Raw genomic sequence first — 18,574 nt, forward strand, 5'->3', positions numbered from 1 at the left:
TTTCCACAGAATGGTATGATACTTCATTGAAATGGGAGCCAGACACTCTCACTTGGTTCTGTGGCCCTGATACACTTAAGACAAGACGGAGACAAAAAAAGATATCAATCCAGAAGCAATCGTGGTTATGGAATGCATACATTTCCATGTATTTTTACAGTAAAAATGCATTAAAAAATCTTTCACAAAAGAAACTTAAAAAATACAAGTAGGGTGTTCAGTTCTCCCCACAACATTCTTTCAGGCATCAACTGTGTAATGGGTGGGAGAGGAGGTCCTATACGGTTTGATTTAATCATACAAAATACTCATCCATATCATCTCTCATCAAGACATTTACATGAAGTGGGTGGGGGATTAGGGAAAGGAGGCTCAACAGAAGCAGTCTCCAATGTAAGGTTACAGTAGTTCAGAGAAACTATCTTTCTGCTTAATGCATAGTCCCTGTACAGTACAGTGTTTCCAAAGCAAATCTGATCTATAGCGCTCAGATGACGCAGCCACACCAAAAGTCTTCACGGAAGGAGTCAAGCCCAGATAGGTAGCACATGGATTCTAAAATGTTAAATATCATCTCTGACACCACGAAAGACATCAAGATGTTCACTTCACCATGTACTCCAAAAATCCGCCTCTTGAGTTTTATTGAAAACTCTGGACCACAATTGAGAGCATCGATCATTTAACATTACCGATTTGGCTCAAAAGAGTGAGAGAATTCCTAGCAGTGGACTGTTAGGAATCAATTCCCCAGGATGGCTCTTAAGAGACTGATGAAAAAAGAACATCATTATTCAGTTGTGTTCTCCCTCTGCCTTACTATACAGCCCAATGTGTGCTTTGGATGGAAAACGCTGATGGTAAAAAGAGCAGTCACACAAGACGTTTTCCTCTCTCGTAGTTATAGAATGTACGCTGTGTCTGTTCCAGGAAAGGAACTTGGTTTGTTCATGTCCACACAACTACAGCTACTCATTCTAATGTATAAACCCATAAGTCAAATAAAGCTATGAACAATGTAATATTTATATATGCATAGTGTTTTATAAAAAGATTGGCCCACATACTGCTTTTCATCAACACAGAAAGAGCATTAAGTCCATAGCACACTGCAAGAGATGAATGAAGAACAGAAATGCAAACAGGTGCTTAATAATTCACAAGCAGGCTCACCATGGAGGAAATGATGGTATTCAGACCAACTAAAGCTTCAAAGAATTACTTATATAGTCTCCCATTTTAAAACAGCTTTACATACCTGATTTAGTTTACAGTAAAATATATCCCAATGAATCAATTTGTCCCATATTCAGAAATATAAACACATATCACATTCCTCACAGCTAAATTTTTGTCATAAATTCTCTTTTATACAAGAAAAAAGGCAACAGTTGTTTTGTTTGTTTTTAAACAGGCTCTATTAATTACAATTTTTAAACTCTGTACACACAATAATTGGCTGGTTTTCTCCACTTTTTTTCTTTCTCCTTTTTCTTTTTTTTTTTAAAAACAGTACCATAAGAACAACAGTGATTGACTTGCAAAGTTTTGTGTTTGTATGGAAAATGCAAAACAGTACTACAGAAATACACAATGCATCGTAAGCAGCGGTTTGCTGTAGTGGTCCAACAAATACAAGCAAACGTTTTGGCTCAGCTAGGCAGTAATCCATTTCAACCACACCCTGGGGCTACAGCCGACCCAACCAAACCTCCTGCGGGAGAGCAAAAGAATGGGTCTGTTTTCAAAGAAATATCACTGTTTTGTTTTGTCCAAAGACTCAGGGTCATAAGGGCAGAAGGTTTGCCAACTAGATCTAGAACCACTGAACTTGCACCCTCCTATCCCTTTCAATCATCCTGGAGACTTTGATTAGGATTCCAAAGGAAAATTGGCATTTCTAAGAATGAACATGCCCAACCCGCACTTCTTTAAATATCACCAGAGAGTTGCCTTCCACCAAGATTTACTCCCCCCCACCCCTCCCACAATCTGGTGAAGGGCAACCTCGGGATTACACTAAAAACGGAGGAACATGACTTTTGTGTACTGGGGATTTTTAGGGCTCCCTCACAACGGGCACATTGCCCCCTCCATTTCATCCACTATTCTCCCTCAAATCAGGCAAGACAACATAGGTGTTTGTTGTCTATTCCCTCCTAGTAGTTGAGCAAAGCTGGGATGGCACTGCCTTAATGAGATCTTATTAGATGTTGGTGATGCTAATGAACCTGACCATCTGTGCTTGGGCTGTATTTGGGTCAACCCTCTCCTCTCTGTGCCTTTCTATGGCCGGGAAGAGTACAAACTATTTTCTAAACCATCTATAACTCAAGAACATAACATTTCTTTGTGCTGTGTTGTTTAGCTATAAATATCCTTCATTTGCAATAGTAGTCTCTTCATACAGTTTGCTTAATTTTAGGATCATCGACAATCCTAATCCATTCCAGAGTCCTCAGCTTTTACAAATATAACTTTTGCCTTTTTGCTCTTCTTTTTTTCCCCCAAGAAAACCTCCTAACTACAGTAGAGCACTACATCACTACATAATAGTCTATATCAAGCTTATCAATAATTTTCCTTACTTAGAGAAAATGATCAACAACCCCATTTAACCAGGAGAGAAAAAGATCGCCCCCAAAAGGGAACAATTCTTGATAATTCTACAGTTTATGTAGAAACAAAATTTATATTCCTTTGGGGCAGCATTTGGCAAATAATTTCCAAAAAAAGTATGCATTTAAAAATACTTTCTTTAATATGATACATCAGGCACAACACTTTTCATATAGATATATATTTTTTTCTTCTAAGATTGCGAATGCATCAAATGTTTGTCACTAGTCACAGGATCATCAGGCTGACGTCAGATGCTTCATTAGGTAAGAAACTAAATTATTTCAGGTTTGTGAGCTTCCTCTTAGAACCTTTGACACGGTAAAGGCCAGGATGTGATTCAGAGTCTCAGATACTGAGGTCGGTGCTACATTCTTTGTAAGGTCGCCTTCTCTGCTCCGGGGGATGTCTGGAACTTCTGCCGGCATCCTGTTTCAAACTCGCCTCGACCCTCTCCCTCTCTCGGTGGCTGCCTTTGTCCTCTTTGCTCTTTTTCTCCAGGGACCGCTCTCTCCTCCGCTCGGGGGACCTGGTCCGCCTCCGGTCTGTGGATTTGGCTCTCCTTTCGGGTGAGCTTCCTCTCTTTCGCTCGGGGGATCGTCTCTGATCCAACAGTCTTTCAAGAGACCTCCTCCGGCGGCTGGGGGAGCCGTCCCTCCGGCGGGTCGGGGACCGCTCCCGCCTCCTCTCCGGGGAAACCTCCCTCCGCTTCTCCTGATGCTCCCTCCTCTCCAAGGTGTTGTCAGCGCTGCGCGTGCCTTCCCTCCGCTTCTCCGGGGACCTTCTCTTGGGGCCATTGGTCACCATCCGCTCGGGTTGGGCATCCCTTCGTCCCTCGGGTGCCCGGTCCTTGGGTCGGCAAGCCCCACTGTCGGGTTTTCTAGAAGTTCCGTTCCATGTGTGATGTTCATTGGGTTGTCGGCTGCCTTTTGGATCCCTCACTTGTGCCCGCTTTTCCCCATGTAGTGATGATTTGTGAAGATCAGGTGCGTAACTGGACTCCAAGGATGGATGCTGTCGACGGTCGGGTGGTGTGGCCCTCATTTCCGGAACACCTTGTGGACCGGCGGGGGGGCCGTTCCCGTCGCTGCTGGGGTCTGCGAGGCAAAGAAATGGAGAGCAACAGTTTGGTACCAAGGACCTGTCTCCTGTCCCCACCCGCACACTTGAGATCCCATTAGTCACAACAAACAAACAACTGTTAAAAGCAGTCAGAATCAAAGCCAACTGAGTCTTGGTTAATTTCAGTGTCAATGAAACTTAAGAGTTAAAAACTAGTACTTGTGGCTTTCAGCAGCTAGCCCACTGTTCTTTATACTTATGATTAAAAGACTTGCAACATCAGTCATGAATTTCATCTTTAAGGGCACAACTCAAATAGTCTGTCTAAAAATAGCAAAACATCCCCCTCTTAACTATCTCCTGCTTTTTCCTCACCCTCCCAATCCTTCCCCTCCACCCCCCAATATTTATATTGAAACAAATACTTGTTTGGGTTTAAAAATAATCTGGACTACTGAACTGGAGGGGCATGAGGGAACTTTTTAGGGAAATGGAAGAGGCCTATGTTTTGATCTGGGTAGGGATTCAATGGGTGCAGACAGAGGTGAAAATTCACTGCAATGTTACCTTCAGGCTTTATGCATTTTACTTTAGGGAAAGACTACTTCTATTTAAAAAAAAAAAAAAATCCTGTCTGGTGACTAGAGAGAGGCAACAGAGCCAGCTGTTGATGATGGGCAAATGGGACAAAATGTGAAGGTCCATTAAACATTCTACCTTTGTGAATGTTGTTCAACTATTTTCTTTATTTTTGTGAAAGTTTAAGAACCTGTTGTTAAACTGTGGAATCTTTTGACAGATAAAAGGAAGAGAGATTGTCAAGTAAACACAGGACATAGTTGGGGTTTAGACAGAGGCGCTTTTCTCGATGCTATAGAAGCACCCATAATTACATCCATGAGCCGCGGAGTCACTGGACAGCTACTTACATCAAGACATCTACAGATTAAACAGCAGCGTAGCCCATAAGGTTGGATATTTATTGTTACGCTACCTGAAATGACACTGCGAATATTTTAGGTAGCCTCTTGGATGTATGTGAGCTCTTTTCAAAACAGGAATGCTTTGTCACACCTAAATTCAGTATGTCATATACATGGTCCCATGCCAGGCAAGGCACCTGAAATAGTGTGCTGCAGCATGGAGGGCAAACTAGAGCCACAGTCATGAAGGAATCACGGATGCCCTGGAAGGATCTTTCATGAGCCAACAAGGTCAATATTAAGCAAATAATCTCCTTCATGAATGGTCTCCCCAAACACAGGGTGGATTTTAACAAAAGCAGGAATATACCGCTTTTGTTAAAAAAAACAGGGGTCAATATACTTTTTCTATAAAGGACCAAAGAATATTTATGGTTTTGCATAATTTGTCATAACTGGTCATCGCTGTCACTACAGTGCAAAAAAAGCAGCCGTGGACAACACACACACAAAAAATGAGCTTGGCTAGTACCAATAAAACTTTATTTACAAAAAGAGGCTATGGACAAGATCTAGCCAGTGGCCTATCATTTGCCAAGAGATAGGTAATCTCCTCTTCCTATCCAACAAAATCTTGTCCTTCTAGGTGAGAGCTTTGGGATCTTTGTTTTCTCTGAACACTGGGTAGACTACTGAAATTAACACACATAGAAGCTTAGGAAGTCATTTCAAGATCTGGGTGAGGGAAGGGCCTTCAGTGACTATCCTCCACCTAACCTTGGGGTTTCTTAACACCTACATTTAAGGGAAGGGAGAGTAAGACTTTGCACAGGGTCAGCGGTGTACTTACAATTCAAGGAACGCAGGGTGCTCAGAATGAATTGCCAAACATATCAAAATAGAGCTAAAGCAGAAGCAATGAGGAAATTAGGCCACAGCACAGAAACACCTAGTATTGATTGAGCTACAAACCGTAGTTTGATTATGGCCCATAAGGTAGAAGCAAGCCTCCCCGTGCTTTTCATTTCTCATACATGCAGCGAGATTAGGAGGTATCATCGCTGTAGAAGGGAGGGCCCAGCACCAAGAACAGTCAGAGAGAAAGAGAAAGAGAGAAAGAGAAAAAGTTGAACATTTAGATTCCCTATAACAAAGAGGAAAGAAAAAAAAATCTGCATTGGTTAACATAGGGCAAAGAGAGTTTATTTGTCCAGTCAGACAGTCTAAGGCAACACTCAAATAAGGCTGCAGAGACCAAAATCAGAACAGTGACGCATTCAGACAGCCAGATAAGGTGACTTAAGAACCCAGACAATGAATGCACCCTTTTTTCTTTTTCTTTCTTTCTTTTCTTTTTTTTTTTTTTTTTTCAAACAACTGGAACAATGACAAGCTGGCATAGGAGAGCATTAACAATAAACAACCAAAGAACATAGTTCCCTCCCTCCCAACACCCCCCCCCCCCGAAGACCGCGGCAGTTAAATTAAGTACAAAAAACTCATTACAAAAATAGCCTCACAGAGAAGCAGGTTCCAATCAAGTCAGAAAAATATTGGAACTTAACATATTATAACCCATTTGTGACTCTACTCAATAGATAATAGAGAAATTTAGTCCCAATGACACATGGAGACAGTACAAGCAGCACAGCCCTGGCACGTTCAACCCTTCATAGCAAACGGTGTATTGAAACGATCTTTATTTTTAGCCCAAAGAACGGTGGTTAGTGTTGGATTTTCATCCTCAGTGCAACAGACATAGGTTTTGAGAAGGTACACAGGTTACTGACGATGACTCTCAAATGAAATATCACATCCAACAGAAGCATAGGAAAGACAGAAAAGGGAGACAATGTTACAGTTTCAAGTGGCATCGATACACCTATGGTCAAGGTTTAGTACAGTGCACAGCTGTGGCATCTTAAAGTGGTCAAAATACCTCCCCTGGGGGTGGCCATGTCTAAAGGGGCCTCATCTGATCCCACCTCTCCCCCACCTGGGACCTCTGATATTTTGCACCTGGAGGGATGTCCAACACCTGGGAAGGATGGCCTTCAAAGGAGTGATCCTTCTCCTTGAGCTGCATCTGAATTAAGGATCTCATTAAGTCCAAAAATGCAAGGGGGAATTGTGCAGAACGACTTTCAGAGAAGAGGGTGATTAACAGATAAATCCCTAATAAAGGGGACCAACATATATGGGGACCATTCAATCACAGTTTCTATAGAAACTTTTGTAGACCTTTGGTTGGGAAGAAAAGCCCTACATCTAGGGCATAGCTTTTTTTTTTTTTTTTTTTTTTTTTTTAATTTTAAACAAGAATCTCAAATAAATAGGACAGAATTATTACAATATACAATATTTTGCCATCAGAACACTAAGTTACGTAAAGATCACTGCTGTTGAGTCAAATCACGGCTACAGATATGACAAAGGAACTCTATGTATAAGCTGGCTTTCCTCACAGGAAAGGTATAGTAAAGGTATGTTTCCCTCATGATGTGCACTGGGAATCTATTTCATCCTTTATCATTTAAAAACATATGGCTAATGTATCAAGAGTTTTGTTTGTTTTGTAGTAGTGGGCTCAGGTGGTCTGATTTGGGGTAGGGGCCAGTGGAGAGGGATGCAGAAGTGTTGTATACAGAGCATCAAGGAGGTGAGCAAGGCCCCCAAGTCATCTCCAAATTTCATGCCTCTTAAAGACTTCAAGTAACCAAAAAAAAAAAAAAAAAGAGGAGAAAAAAAAAAAAAAAAGAATTGTGCCTCGACATATCACTCAGGAAACCTGCTTTCCTGCTTCTTAAAAGGAGTATAGTCATTTTGTGCTAACAAGTGGATCTGAGAAACGGTTTGGCACAGTTCAAACAAACATTCCTTCGCTCTTGGTCGGACTAGACAAAATGTTCTCTCTGATTATCAGAAAGGGGGCTATAAAGATCTTGTCTTAGGCCATGCCCCAGTCCACGTAAGCAAGCAAAAGGATGAAATGTGTAGAGATTTCAGAACAAGCGAGGCAAATAACCACATGGTGCGAGAGGCTGGTAAGACACTGGTGAATAGGGGAAACAAAAGGGCTTTCCTGCTGCAGTTCTGGAGACAAATTCATGGAGTCATGCCAGGGAAGGAAGGAATGTTTTCATAGTTTGACCCACCATATTCTGGGACCGAGCCGTCTCCCCGCTTCAGAAACAGACGCACCCTGCGGCCACCATTCTTAATCAGTTCTATAGCCCGAGAATGCTTCATGTTTTTGGTGGTCTCTCCATTGATCTCTAAAATTTCATCACCAACCTGCCAGAGCAAGAGAAAGCCAAGTGAGAAGATCACAGAAAGGCTGCACCAGTGACTGAGGTGCTTTATGATTTTAAACTCTTTCACTTTTTTTTTTTTTTTTTTGTCTTTTTGTTGTTGTTGTTGCTATTTCTTGGGCCGCTCCCGCGGCATATGGAGGTTCCCAGGCTAGGGGTTGAATCGGAGCTGTAGCCACCGGCCTACGCCAGAGCCACAGCAACGCGGGATCCGAGCCGCGTCTGCAACCTACACCACAGCTCACGGCAACGCCGGATCGTTAACCCACTGAGCAAGGGCAGGGACCGAACCCGCAACCTCATGGTTCCTAGTCGGATTCGTTAACCACTGCGCCACGACGGGAACTCCTCTTTCACTTATTGATTCACTTTGTATTTATTGAACATGTTCCAGAAATATCTTCTACTACTTAGGATAGAACAATGGAAAAAAGACCCCAAATCCCTGTCCTCATGGGGATCATATTCTAATGGGGGAAAGATAACAAGGAAACTATAAAAACGTATGTATGCTAGTCAGTGTAAGTGCTAAGGGGTAAGTACAACAAAGGGGAATATGAACTGCTGGAGGAAGGAGGATGTGGTAAGACAGCTTCTAGGATGTTTCCCAGTAACCCCTGCCTCCTTGAATCCACATCCTGTACAAGAGGTCAATTCAAAGAGAGAGTTACAAAATAAATTTGGCTCCTGTCTTACTTGCCTTTTTTTGTTCTCTCATTTGTTCATTCTGATGCACGCTGTGAGCTGCCTTAGAGAGAGGGCTATGATTTTCCTATGATAAGGAACTACAGGAGGGCTTGGGCCAACAGCCCAAGATGCACTAATCCTGCCAACCAACAACCTTGTGAGTGAGCTTTAGAGGCAGAACCTTCCCCAACTGAGCCTTCAGATGAGACCACACTCCTGGTTGATACATTGGTTGCAGCATTTACTATGAGAAGGCTGCTATTCTAGGCACTGTAGATAAAGGGATGAACAAGACAGGCAAGATCCTTGCTCTCATGGGGCACATATTCTAGAAGGTAGAAGAGGAAAAGACTGGCTTTGGAGTTTACAGCACTGAATTTGTGTCCTATCGCTTGTGGGCTCAGTGACCATGGCCAAATCCTCTCACTTTTTGGAGTTCACTTCATCTGTATAAGAGGAGCATAACAACTCATGCCTACCAAGTTGAGGAGGGCCAATCGAATAATACATGTCAATATGTCTTCTGAACTATACAATATTACACAAAATATCATGATAGTGGTATTTCTTTTTAACAATTTTTTACTAAAGTATAGTTGATTTACAATGATCAACCAATTTCTACTATACAGGAAAGTGATCCAGTAATACATACATACATTCTTTTTCTCATATTATCTTCCATCATGAAATATCACAAATGATTGGATACAGTTCCCTGTGCTATACAGCAGGACAGTAGTACTTCTTTCAATCAGAAAATTTTTAAGAGTAAAGCCATGGAAAAGCATATCCCATGTGTCTGAAATTTAAACAAAAGGAATATATACCACTGTATCTGAGCCATCTGTGCATGTGTATGCATAGAGGAAAGATATACAAGAAACTGGTATATAGTAGGACACTGGAAACTATATTTTTACTATGTCCATTTTTTTTTTTTTTTCTAATTTAAAATTACATTCATGGTCTACTTTCTTAATTTAACAAAAAAACTCCTTAAGAAATTCAGACTGGTAAGTTCCTGTGTGGTGTAATGGGTTAAGGATCCAGCAGCATTGTCACTGCAGTGGTTTGGGTTGCTGCTGTGGTGCAGGTTTGACCTCTGGCTCGGGAACTTCCATATGCCCCAGGTGTGGCAAAACAAAACAAAATTCTGTCTAAAGAAACTTAAAATTCAAGGTTCTGCTTAAGTTACAAGTATTAAGTTTTCCACCTCTGGTCACTTCCCTCTTTCTGCTTAGGACTAATTTTATTCACATTTTTCTTTTCCTGACCTGACTCTTGATTTCTTTTAATTCCTTGTAAATTGCTCCCTAGGTGTATGTCTCAATCTACATCCCCTATGAGCAGATGATAATTCTTTTTTCAATCATCTGATCTGCCCAGAAGAGCAACATATTCATACATGGCAAGAGAAAATAGATATCTATGCAAAAGAGGGTGGACTTTGACCATGTGTGCATTTAAAATTTGCAGGAGTTAACCATTGTGGCTCAGCAGTAATGAACCTGACCAGTATCCGTGAGGACTCGGGTTCAATCCCTGGCCTCACTCAGTGGGTTAAGGATCTGGCATTGCCATGAGCTGTGGTATAGGTCACAGACGAGGCTTGGATCCTGTGTTGCTATGGCTATGGCTGGCAGCTATAGCTCGACTGGACCCCTAGCCTGGGAACTTCCATATGCTGTGGGTGTGGCCCTAAAAAAACAAAAACCAAAACAAAACACGCCCCCCCCCCCCCAATGCAGCTTTGACTACTCCCAAATGACTCTGAATATTCATGGCATAGAGTCCTTGGCCCTTTGCTGAGGCAGAATTAACTACCTCCTGAGGACAGGGGAGGGCTGTGTGACTAGCCAGAGCCTGAATGGAGCTCACAACCCAGAACCTATAGAACTACATGGCTTCCTGCTCTCTAAGCATGCTGCTATACTTAGGAATTCCTAGGAAGTCATATGCCTGCCTCCATGAGATTCAGTAGAAGAACTATGGAGATGGGATTCAGAAAATATCCACTTTAATAAGTTCACACATTTTTTTTTAATTTTATTTGTGCATGCCTGCATCATACAGAAGTTCCCAGGCCGTGGATGGAACCTGCGCCACAGCAGTAACCAGAGCCACAGCGGTAACCAGAGCCACAGTAATCATAGCAGTGACAGCTCTGGATCCTTAATCCACCAAGGAACTTCTGTATGTGATTTTTTTCCCTCATTTTTTATCTGCCCCATAGCATATCATGTTCCCGAGGCCGGGGATCAGATCTAAGCAACAGGTGCAGCAATGCCAGATCCTTAACCCACTGGGCTAGGCCAGGGATCTAACTGGAGTCCCATTGTCTTCCAGTGCTTCCAAGATGCTGCTGATCTCTGTTGTGCCACAGAGGGAACTCTCTATAAGTGATTTTATTTTATTTATTTATTTTGCTTTTTTAGGGCAGAACCTGTGGCATATGGAAGTTCCCTCGCTAGGGACTGAATCAGAGCTGCAGCTGCCAGCCTACACCACAGCCACAGCAACATGGGATTCAAGCCAGTCATGTCTGTGACCTACACCACAGCTCTCCGCATCGAGGGAACATTAACCCACTAAGCGAGGCCAAGAATTGACACCTGGATTCTCATGGATACTAGTTGGGCTTGTTACCGCTAAGCCACAACGGGAACTTCTCCTATAAGTGATTTTAATTCCTCATTCAATCCCAGAGTTGGAAGAGCTCACCTAACTTAGGCAGCTATGGCTGCACTTGAGGGAAAGATTTACGCCAGGGTTTCTGCATTTAGAGTGTCCTGAAAGCTGTAGAAAACTGTCCTTCTCACAAACATGTGGATTCCAAAAATAAGATGTCAAGAAGTCACTGCAGATGACTTATTTACATCCACTCCAGATGCCTCTCCCTACTTACCCTCATCTTTCCACACCTTTCTGCAGGACCATCCTCTGCTAAGCGCAGAACATAGAGGTCCATGTTATACTCTCGGCCCCCTCGCAGGCTAAAGCCAAATCCCTTGGCTCCTCTTTCCAGTTCCACAGTGTAAAAATCTTGCTCCTATTCAAAGAAATTCAGTCAAGTCATTCTGGGAGAACTGAAACCCATACCCATTTTTCTCACTCTCTCTCTTCCCAAACATTCTTCACTATGCTCATGTGACAAAAAGGCACAGTCTTATCCCCTTCCTGGTGGTTCCTGATGGTTTATTAATATCCATTAACCTTAGGAATTCAGAGATCCAGGATGTGAAAAAAATATTCATGAATGTGCATACAGATGGCACACTGACATGCATGTATGAAAATGAAACCAGCGAGGCTGTGACTGGCATTTGTGGCAGAAAATCCTTCACTACATGACACCATCCTGCACACTGCTGGGTGTTCAGCCTCCCTACCCAGTGGCTAAAAAAAAAAAAAAAAAAACTCATCCTTAAGAAACCATCAACAACCTCCACACATCTGGAGAGTGGTTCCTATGTGAGTGGAGGAGCATCAGGAATGGATTAGGGGAGGCTCTGAGAAAGCCCATGAAAAAGGAACATATTCAACTCTGCATCAACCAATGTTTCCCAAATTTGTTTCACCTGCTATCACTTACCTGCCCCCCCCCCCCCCGCCCCATTTCCCCCTTGCGGGACAGGTAGCTTGCTTTATGGGTCTCCCTTGAAATTCACAAGTCTGAGAAACACCTTCACAAAAAGACATTTTCTTGACATAAATGCCTCTATGAATACTGTGAGGAGTTATCAGCCACTTTGCGCTTTCTCTGATCACCAATCCTTGAGATAATTAGAGCTTTTTATTTTGTTTGGTTTTCCCCCAGAAAAGGATGTCTAGGAATATTTTTTTCCAAGGTAGTAAAATAAAATGTCATTTCCTTGACAACCACGTGTGAGCCCCTATTTAGTACATTCTCCTCACACAAGGTTATTTATTTTAATTGCGGTGTCTTACAAAAGATACCTGGTAAAAATAGCTTCAGAAAGTTGGAAAGAAAAGCACAAAGCCAACAAGGGAAAAGAGAGAAATGGCTCTCACCTGTGTGGCTTGGGGTGGTTTGAACTCAAACTGAGATTCCGGCTTTGGTTTGGTGATATTCCTGCCAAAGCAAGAGAAAAAAAATATCAGAGCAACCTGGGGGGAGACTGAGAAAGAATGAAGGCAGAGTAGAGTCACACCAGGGCTGACTCTGTTCGCTTGAAAGTAACACAAGTAGCCAAAGCCATGTCTGACCTGGTCTCCTGAGCCCCCTGCTGAGAAGGGGTGTGTGTGGTAGTGATGGTGGCAATCTTCTCTGCGTTGGTCAGCAAAGTGGCATTCGAAGACTCTGCAGGGTGAGACAGAGCGTGATGAACTGGGAGCCCGAGAGGACATCATCAAACCAGGACAGAAGCCCCACATCTGAATGACATCTGCTCCTCGGTCAGCACTTCAAACAGTTCTAACATGAATTTCTAAACAAGAGTTTAATGGACCCTTCTAAGAGCTTCTATAATGTGAGCCATGGTACACCCCATGACCCTCCCCACAACCAGCCATCTCCCCAAATGAAATAAAGAGACTGCCCAAGAAAACAGTACCCTAAAATGCAAGCTGAGGGAAGTGCCTCTCACTCCTCCCACCATCACTTAAAAAGGGCAGTCCCATCAAAACATGGCAGGCATCGCACCAGAATTATTTCCCAGAATTTCAGAAGCTGATAATAAATGTCTCCGAGAATGTGTCCTGCAGTTTAACACTGGTCTTTAGTAAGTTGGCTTGATTTTTGCATGTAAATATTAAAATAAAAGGTGTACTAACATCTCATTAAATATATACAGACGTAACATCTATATTCTTTCCCAGAGCTTTTAGCTGAAAATGTAGAATTCTTGAGAGATCTTGCCTAGCATCACTCCGAAAAAGTTCATTTTAAAACTTGCATTATTTAGAGCCAGAGTTTGTAAATCTAAGTTGTATAAATCAGAATGCCATCCTAATGTAATGAATATGACTCGATTCTTATGTAAATTGACTTTCTTCTCCACTAAACACATTCAGAAGCAACTTCATTAATCGCCGGGAGTTTAGAGACCCAGAATCCGAAAACACTCATGAACATGCTTACAGACTGCAAACCAGCATGCATATATGAAAATAAATCATTCATATAGTAATGGCTGTATGTTCTTTTATGAATTATTTCTGCAGTAAGATCAAGGCAGATAATAAGCAACCATGAGCAAGTTACACTATTAATATTCATTTTTAGGTTGCTTGGAACTTGACACAAATTTTCTAATAAAAAAATGCAAGGAGTTTCCCTGTGGCTTGGGGGGTTAAGGAACCTATGTCATCTCTGTGAGGATGCAGGTTTGATCCCTGGCCTCACTCAGTGGTGTTGCCCACAAGCTGTGGCATAGGCTGCAGCTATAACTGGGGTGGTGAAGTTCTAAGATTAGCCTATATCTGCCCATGTATTTCATAGTGTGCCATGAAGTCTAGAAGTTTCTAGCAGTCCTGTGGTTTGAGTAGGCACTCTAATGTTTGTGGGATACATGTATCTACCCATCACGTCTAACATTTCTAAGGGAGAAACCTGTGAGGTATCCCCAACTAGGATACCTGGAACACATCTCTCTCCACTGCAGGCTTTGTGACAAGACAGCTCACTAATCCCAATTGTTTGTGCTCTATCTTCCATTTTACCTTCCTAATGATATTACTCGTCTTGGGTCTGGCTTCCTGTTATTTTATTTTCATTACATGTTGTTAAAAGCGTGAGCTGGAGATTCAGATCCAGGTTCAAACCCCTTTGCCCTGACTCACTATCTGTATGCCTTATTTTCCTCATCTGGTAGAAGAGGATGATGACAATAATTCCTTTTTCTTAGATAAAAGTATATGAAATGTTCAGTGCCATACCTGAGATATAGTAAGCACTCAACACACACTATAGTTGTGGCCCTTGTTACTACCTCTACTTTATATATATGTATTTTTTATTTTTTAAATATTTATTTATTTATTTATTTTGCTTTTTTAGGGCCGCACTTGTGGCATATGGAAGTTCCCAGGCTAGGGGTTGAATTGGAGCTGTAGCTACTGCCCTATGTCCCAGCCACTGCAATGCAGGATCTGAGCTGCATGTGCAACCTACACCACAGCTCACAACAACGATGGATCCCCAACCCACTGAGAAAGGCCAGGGATTGGACCTGCATCCTCATGGATTCTAGATGGATTCATTTCCACTGAGCCACAACGAAAACTCCCTATATATATTTTAATTTTATGGCATCCATGGCATATGGAAGTGTCCAGGTCAGGGACTGAATCCGAGCTGCAGCTTCAACCTACCCCACAGATGCAGCAATGGTGGATCCTTTATATAACCTACTGTGCTAGGCTGGGGACTGAACCTGCACCTCCTCGGTGACCCAAGCCACTGCACTTGGATTCTTAACCCACTGTGCCACAGCAGGAACTCCCCTACTTTGTATTTATTACTGCGAGAATGTGTCTAAGTTATTTAAACTCTCTGTAAAATAAAAAAGTTGAAATAGGATTTTTAAGTTTCTATTCCAGCCCTAAAGCTATATGATTTTGATAATGAAGGCACAAGATTTCCAAGAAAATGTAACAAGGTCATATAAACTGAAATGTGAATCCCATTCATTCTTTAGGACAATGATTCTCAAAAAATCTGCTGCTCCAGATTCTGAGGGTACAGGAATCTGAGGTCAAATAAGAGTGAGAAATTGTGAGTAAAAGAGAGAGAAATGTATCTGGATGTTTGTGTCTTGTGTTTCCTGTGGACTCTGCAGAGCCTCAATTGTGCCAATACACTTTTCGAGGCTCCAAGGTGGGGAGGTGGTGCTTCTCAAGCCTCTTGGGCATAGTGGTTACAAGGTCAGAGGCAAGAGTCACATTATCTGCTCTGCAACCCAAAGTCTGCAATTTACTGACTGGACCTGATGCAAAGTTAATTAAACTTTCTATGCCTCAGTTTCTACATTTGCCCATGGAGGATTACGGAGAGACCTAAGAAAACTGGTGAAAAGATGACTTGGGAGGAGAGTGTTTGGGCTTGTGCCTGGCACATAAAAACTGCTCAAAAAAATGATTAGCATATTTCTTATTGGTGGCATGTATTCATCACAGTATCAAGAGCATAGTATTAGTCCGTTTTTATGACTTCAGTTAATGGGAACAACCAAGGTGCTAAATCTAAGTGGTTATTTCATAAAGTACATCTACTATGCCAGTACAAAGGATGAGAAGACTGCACAGCCCATCAATACAATTTGCCGGAAGTTTCATAAACATGTATATTGGTCCTTTTAAAAAAAAAAAACTTCATATGGCTCATTGTAATTAATTTTGTGGAAGCTCTCTGGGAAATCACTAAATTGTTCAAGCCATGGGGAAATCATAATCAGGATACCAAAAAGAACGTTTCCTTGTAATTAAAGTGATTATAATTAGTGAATTGTGTGGAGGTCCCTCTTTAAACAGCTTGGGTGTTTTTCATAGCCAGAGTTTCTAGGCAGATCAGACTGAAATCCCATTCTCAAGCCATTTTGTCTTTCTCTCTTTTTTTTTTTTTTGGCTGCTCCTGTGGCATGCAGAAGTTCCTGGGCAGAGGATCGAACCTGAGCCACAGCAGTGACAATGCCAAGTCCTTAACTGCTAGGCTACTAGGGAACTGCATCAAACCATTTTAATATTTCTGCCATTTTCAAGGTTTGATGAGGTATAACAGATAGTCAATACACATATAAGAATTCTTTTTGATTTTCCTCCCATCATTCCTTTGCTATTTTTTGCAGATTTATACGCAAATCCATTTTAGATTGAAGCTTAACTTTAGGCACTTCAAAAATTAATATTTAATATGCAAATGCATATTTGAGCCCATTGAATTTTTCTCCTTTCATTGTTTTTCTTCATCTATGAACAGCCACCATTTCCTGATTGTTTACACTGTGCCAAGCACTGTGTGAGGTGCATTACCATGTGTATGACTGCATTTCATCCTCACAACTCAATGAAATAAATCCAATTATTACTCTCCCCCTTTTATAGTTGGAGACACCGAGGCTTAGAAAAAGTAGGCAACATGTCCAAGGTCATCCAGAGAGCAAGGGGAGGTATTGGGAATTAAACTAAGGCCTGCCTAACGTTAACTTTTGGTCTTATTCTGTTTACAAGAGAATTATGTGCTGGTATCAAGCACAAATCAAATCTAATTGGTACATTCCTTTCAAATAAGCAAGTACTTTTACATTCCTGTAATAAATACCACCAACCTCACTAAGCAGGATCACAGCTTAAATAAAACACAAACTACCCTGGTTTTAACCTCTAGATATCTTCAGCCATCTTCCAAGTGAGCACTAAAATAATTGTTAGCCTACCCTGGATTTCCAGAATACTTTTTTTTTCTTCCCTTTTTTGGCCACCTCATGGCCTATGGCGTTCCGGGGTCAGGGATCAGATCTGGGTCACAGTTGCAACCTATGCCGCAGGTGCGGCAGCACCAGATCCTTAACGCACTGAGGCCAGGGACTGAACCTGTGTCCTCATGGATACTAGCTGGATTCTTAACCTGCTGAGTCACAAGAGGAATTCCAATTTTAATAAACTTTTAAGTCTTCTCTTAGAATTTAACCAAAACAGTATGTGCTAAAATCCTCTCCAGCTTTTTAAAATACAGAGATGAAGCCCATTATCACAAATGCCTCTATCCCAAAGCAAAACTCACCCCATGTGATAGAAAAAATAGAAAAGGGCCTAATATAAGAGTACACTCCAGCAGCAGTTTTATAAAGGGGTGTCAATGTATCTGACTTTTTAAAACTCCAAGGCAGATGGACAGATTGGCTGCTTTTGTGATAAATTCCAGAAAGAGCCCTATATCCTTTGTTAAACAGTGGTACACCTGCTTGAGCTCTCGCAGGAATGAAAATGGATATTATTACACTGTCCACAGCAATCGTGTATCCCAAAAAAGCATATCCTAGCTCTCAAGGCACTGTCACGGTGCTGTGCTAAATCAGGGCACTAACTTCTGACAGAAGCTTCCATCTGGGGTTTCAACTTAGCCCCGTGACAAGTGATTACCATTCTAACCTCACTCCCATGTTAATACTCTTAGCTTCCCTTACGGAATCCCTATTACAGGGCCAAGCAAGCTTACAAAGGAGGCCATCATTCCTTTCATAAATATTTTAATGCATAAACACATACGTAATAAATATCTGGAGGAAGTGTTTGAAAATGTATATCCCATAAATATTTGAAAAGTCTGGGGAGACTTTTAAAGTGTATACGAAGGAAACCCTGTTCTTTCTGCCTGAGTCTATGCTGGCTATTATCGTCACAGAGCCTTCTATTAAGATAATTAAATGATTCCATGCCTTGGTCAAGGAAAGAGTAATATCTGTGTTGCCAAGCCCTACCTTCTAGACACACAAATACTTTGTCAGACAGATGTGAAGTACAAATTTAAGAATGTATTTAAATAATACATTTTTGGAGTTCTCTGGTGGCGTAGCTGTTAAGGATTCTGTGTTGTCTCTGCTGTGGCTTGGGTCCAATCCCAGGAACTTCTGCATGCCATGAGAGCAGGGAAAAAAAAAATCCATCTTTCTGCCTATCTCTCATAGTTTCATTACTTTGAACGTGATTCAATCTGAGGATTCCCTGTTAGCTTGGCTCAGCTGGGGTCTGCTCTAGCTGATGAGAATCGCACTTCCACCCAGATTTTGGGGTATTTCTACACAAGTGGTAGGAAACCTGAATGGTTTGACATGTTAAATTTCAAGTTCGGATTCAGTATGTCTGCTCATTCTCCGAGCCTTTCTGTGCTGCCACTATCACTTTCTATCCCTTTCCCATTCTCGTCCCAAAGGCCTAAAAGCAGAGATGGTCCTCTGCAGGACCATGAACTGCAAAGGTGGGCCTTCTAACACAATGATGCCAAATCAGGGG

General features: G+C 41.9%; 1 protein-coding gene across 50 annotated transcripts in view; it reads right to left on the reverse strand.

Moving 5' to 3' along the window:
* Positions 1-1,024: 1,024 nt before the first annotated feature.
* The window catches only part of MAGI1 (membrane associated guanylate kinase, WW and PDZ domain containing 1), a 674,066-nt gene continuing 656,516 nt past the window's right edge, over positions 1,025-18,574 (reverse strand). For 27 of the 50 annotated variants that reach the window (XM_021070801.2, XM_084988888.1, XM_021070800.2 and 24 more), the window contains 5 exons: positions 12,833-12,926; positions 12,638-12,698; positions 11,511-11,654; positions 7,760-7,898; positions 1,025-3,716 (listed from right to left, as the gene is read on the reverse strand). In XM_021070801.2, the coding sequence (XP_020926460.2) occupies positions 2,968-3,716; positions 7,760-7,898; positions 11,511-11,654; positions 12,638-12,698; positions 12,833-12,926 (1,187 nt within the window). In that variant the 3' untranslated portion in view covers positions 1,025-2,967. Of the gene's footprint in view, positions 3,717-5,576; positions 5,666-5,785; positions 7,899-11,510; positions 11,655-12,637; positions 12,699-12,832; positions 12,927-18,574 lie in introns of those variants that run through there. The other 23 variants (XM_084988904.1, XM_084988898.1, XM_084988908.1 and 20 more) reach the window with 2 other exon arrangements.

Source organism: Sus scrofa, chromosome 13, assembly GCF_054392235.1.
Source record: "Sus scrofa isolate SSC_HxYL_T2T_F1_AM1 chromosome 13, Sscrofa_HxYL_maternal_Yorkshire_Landrace_v2.0, whole genome shotgun sequence".
In the NCBI taxonomy this organism is placed as follows: domain Eukaryota; kingdom Metazoa; phylum Chordata; class Mammalia; order Artiodactyla; family Suidae; genus Sus; species Sus scrofa.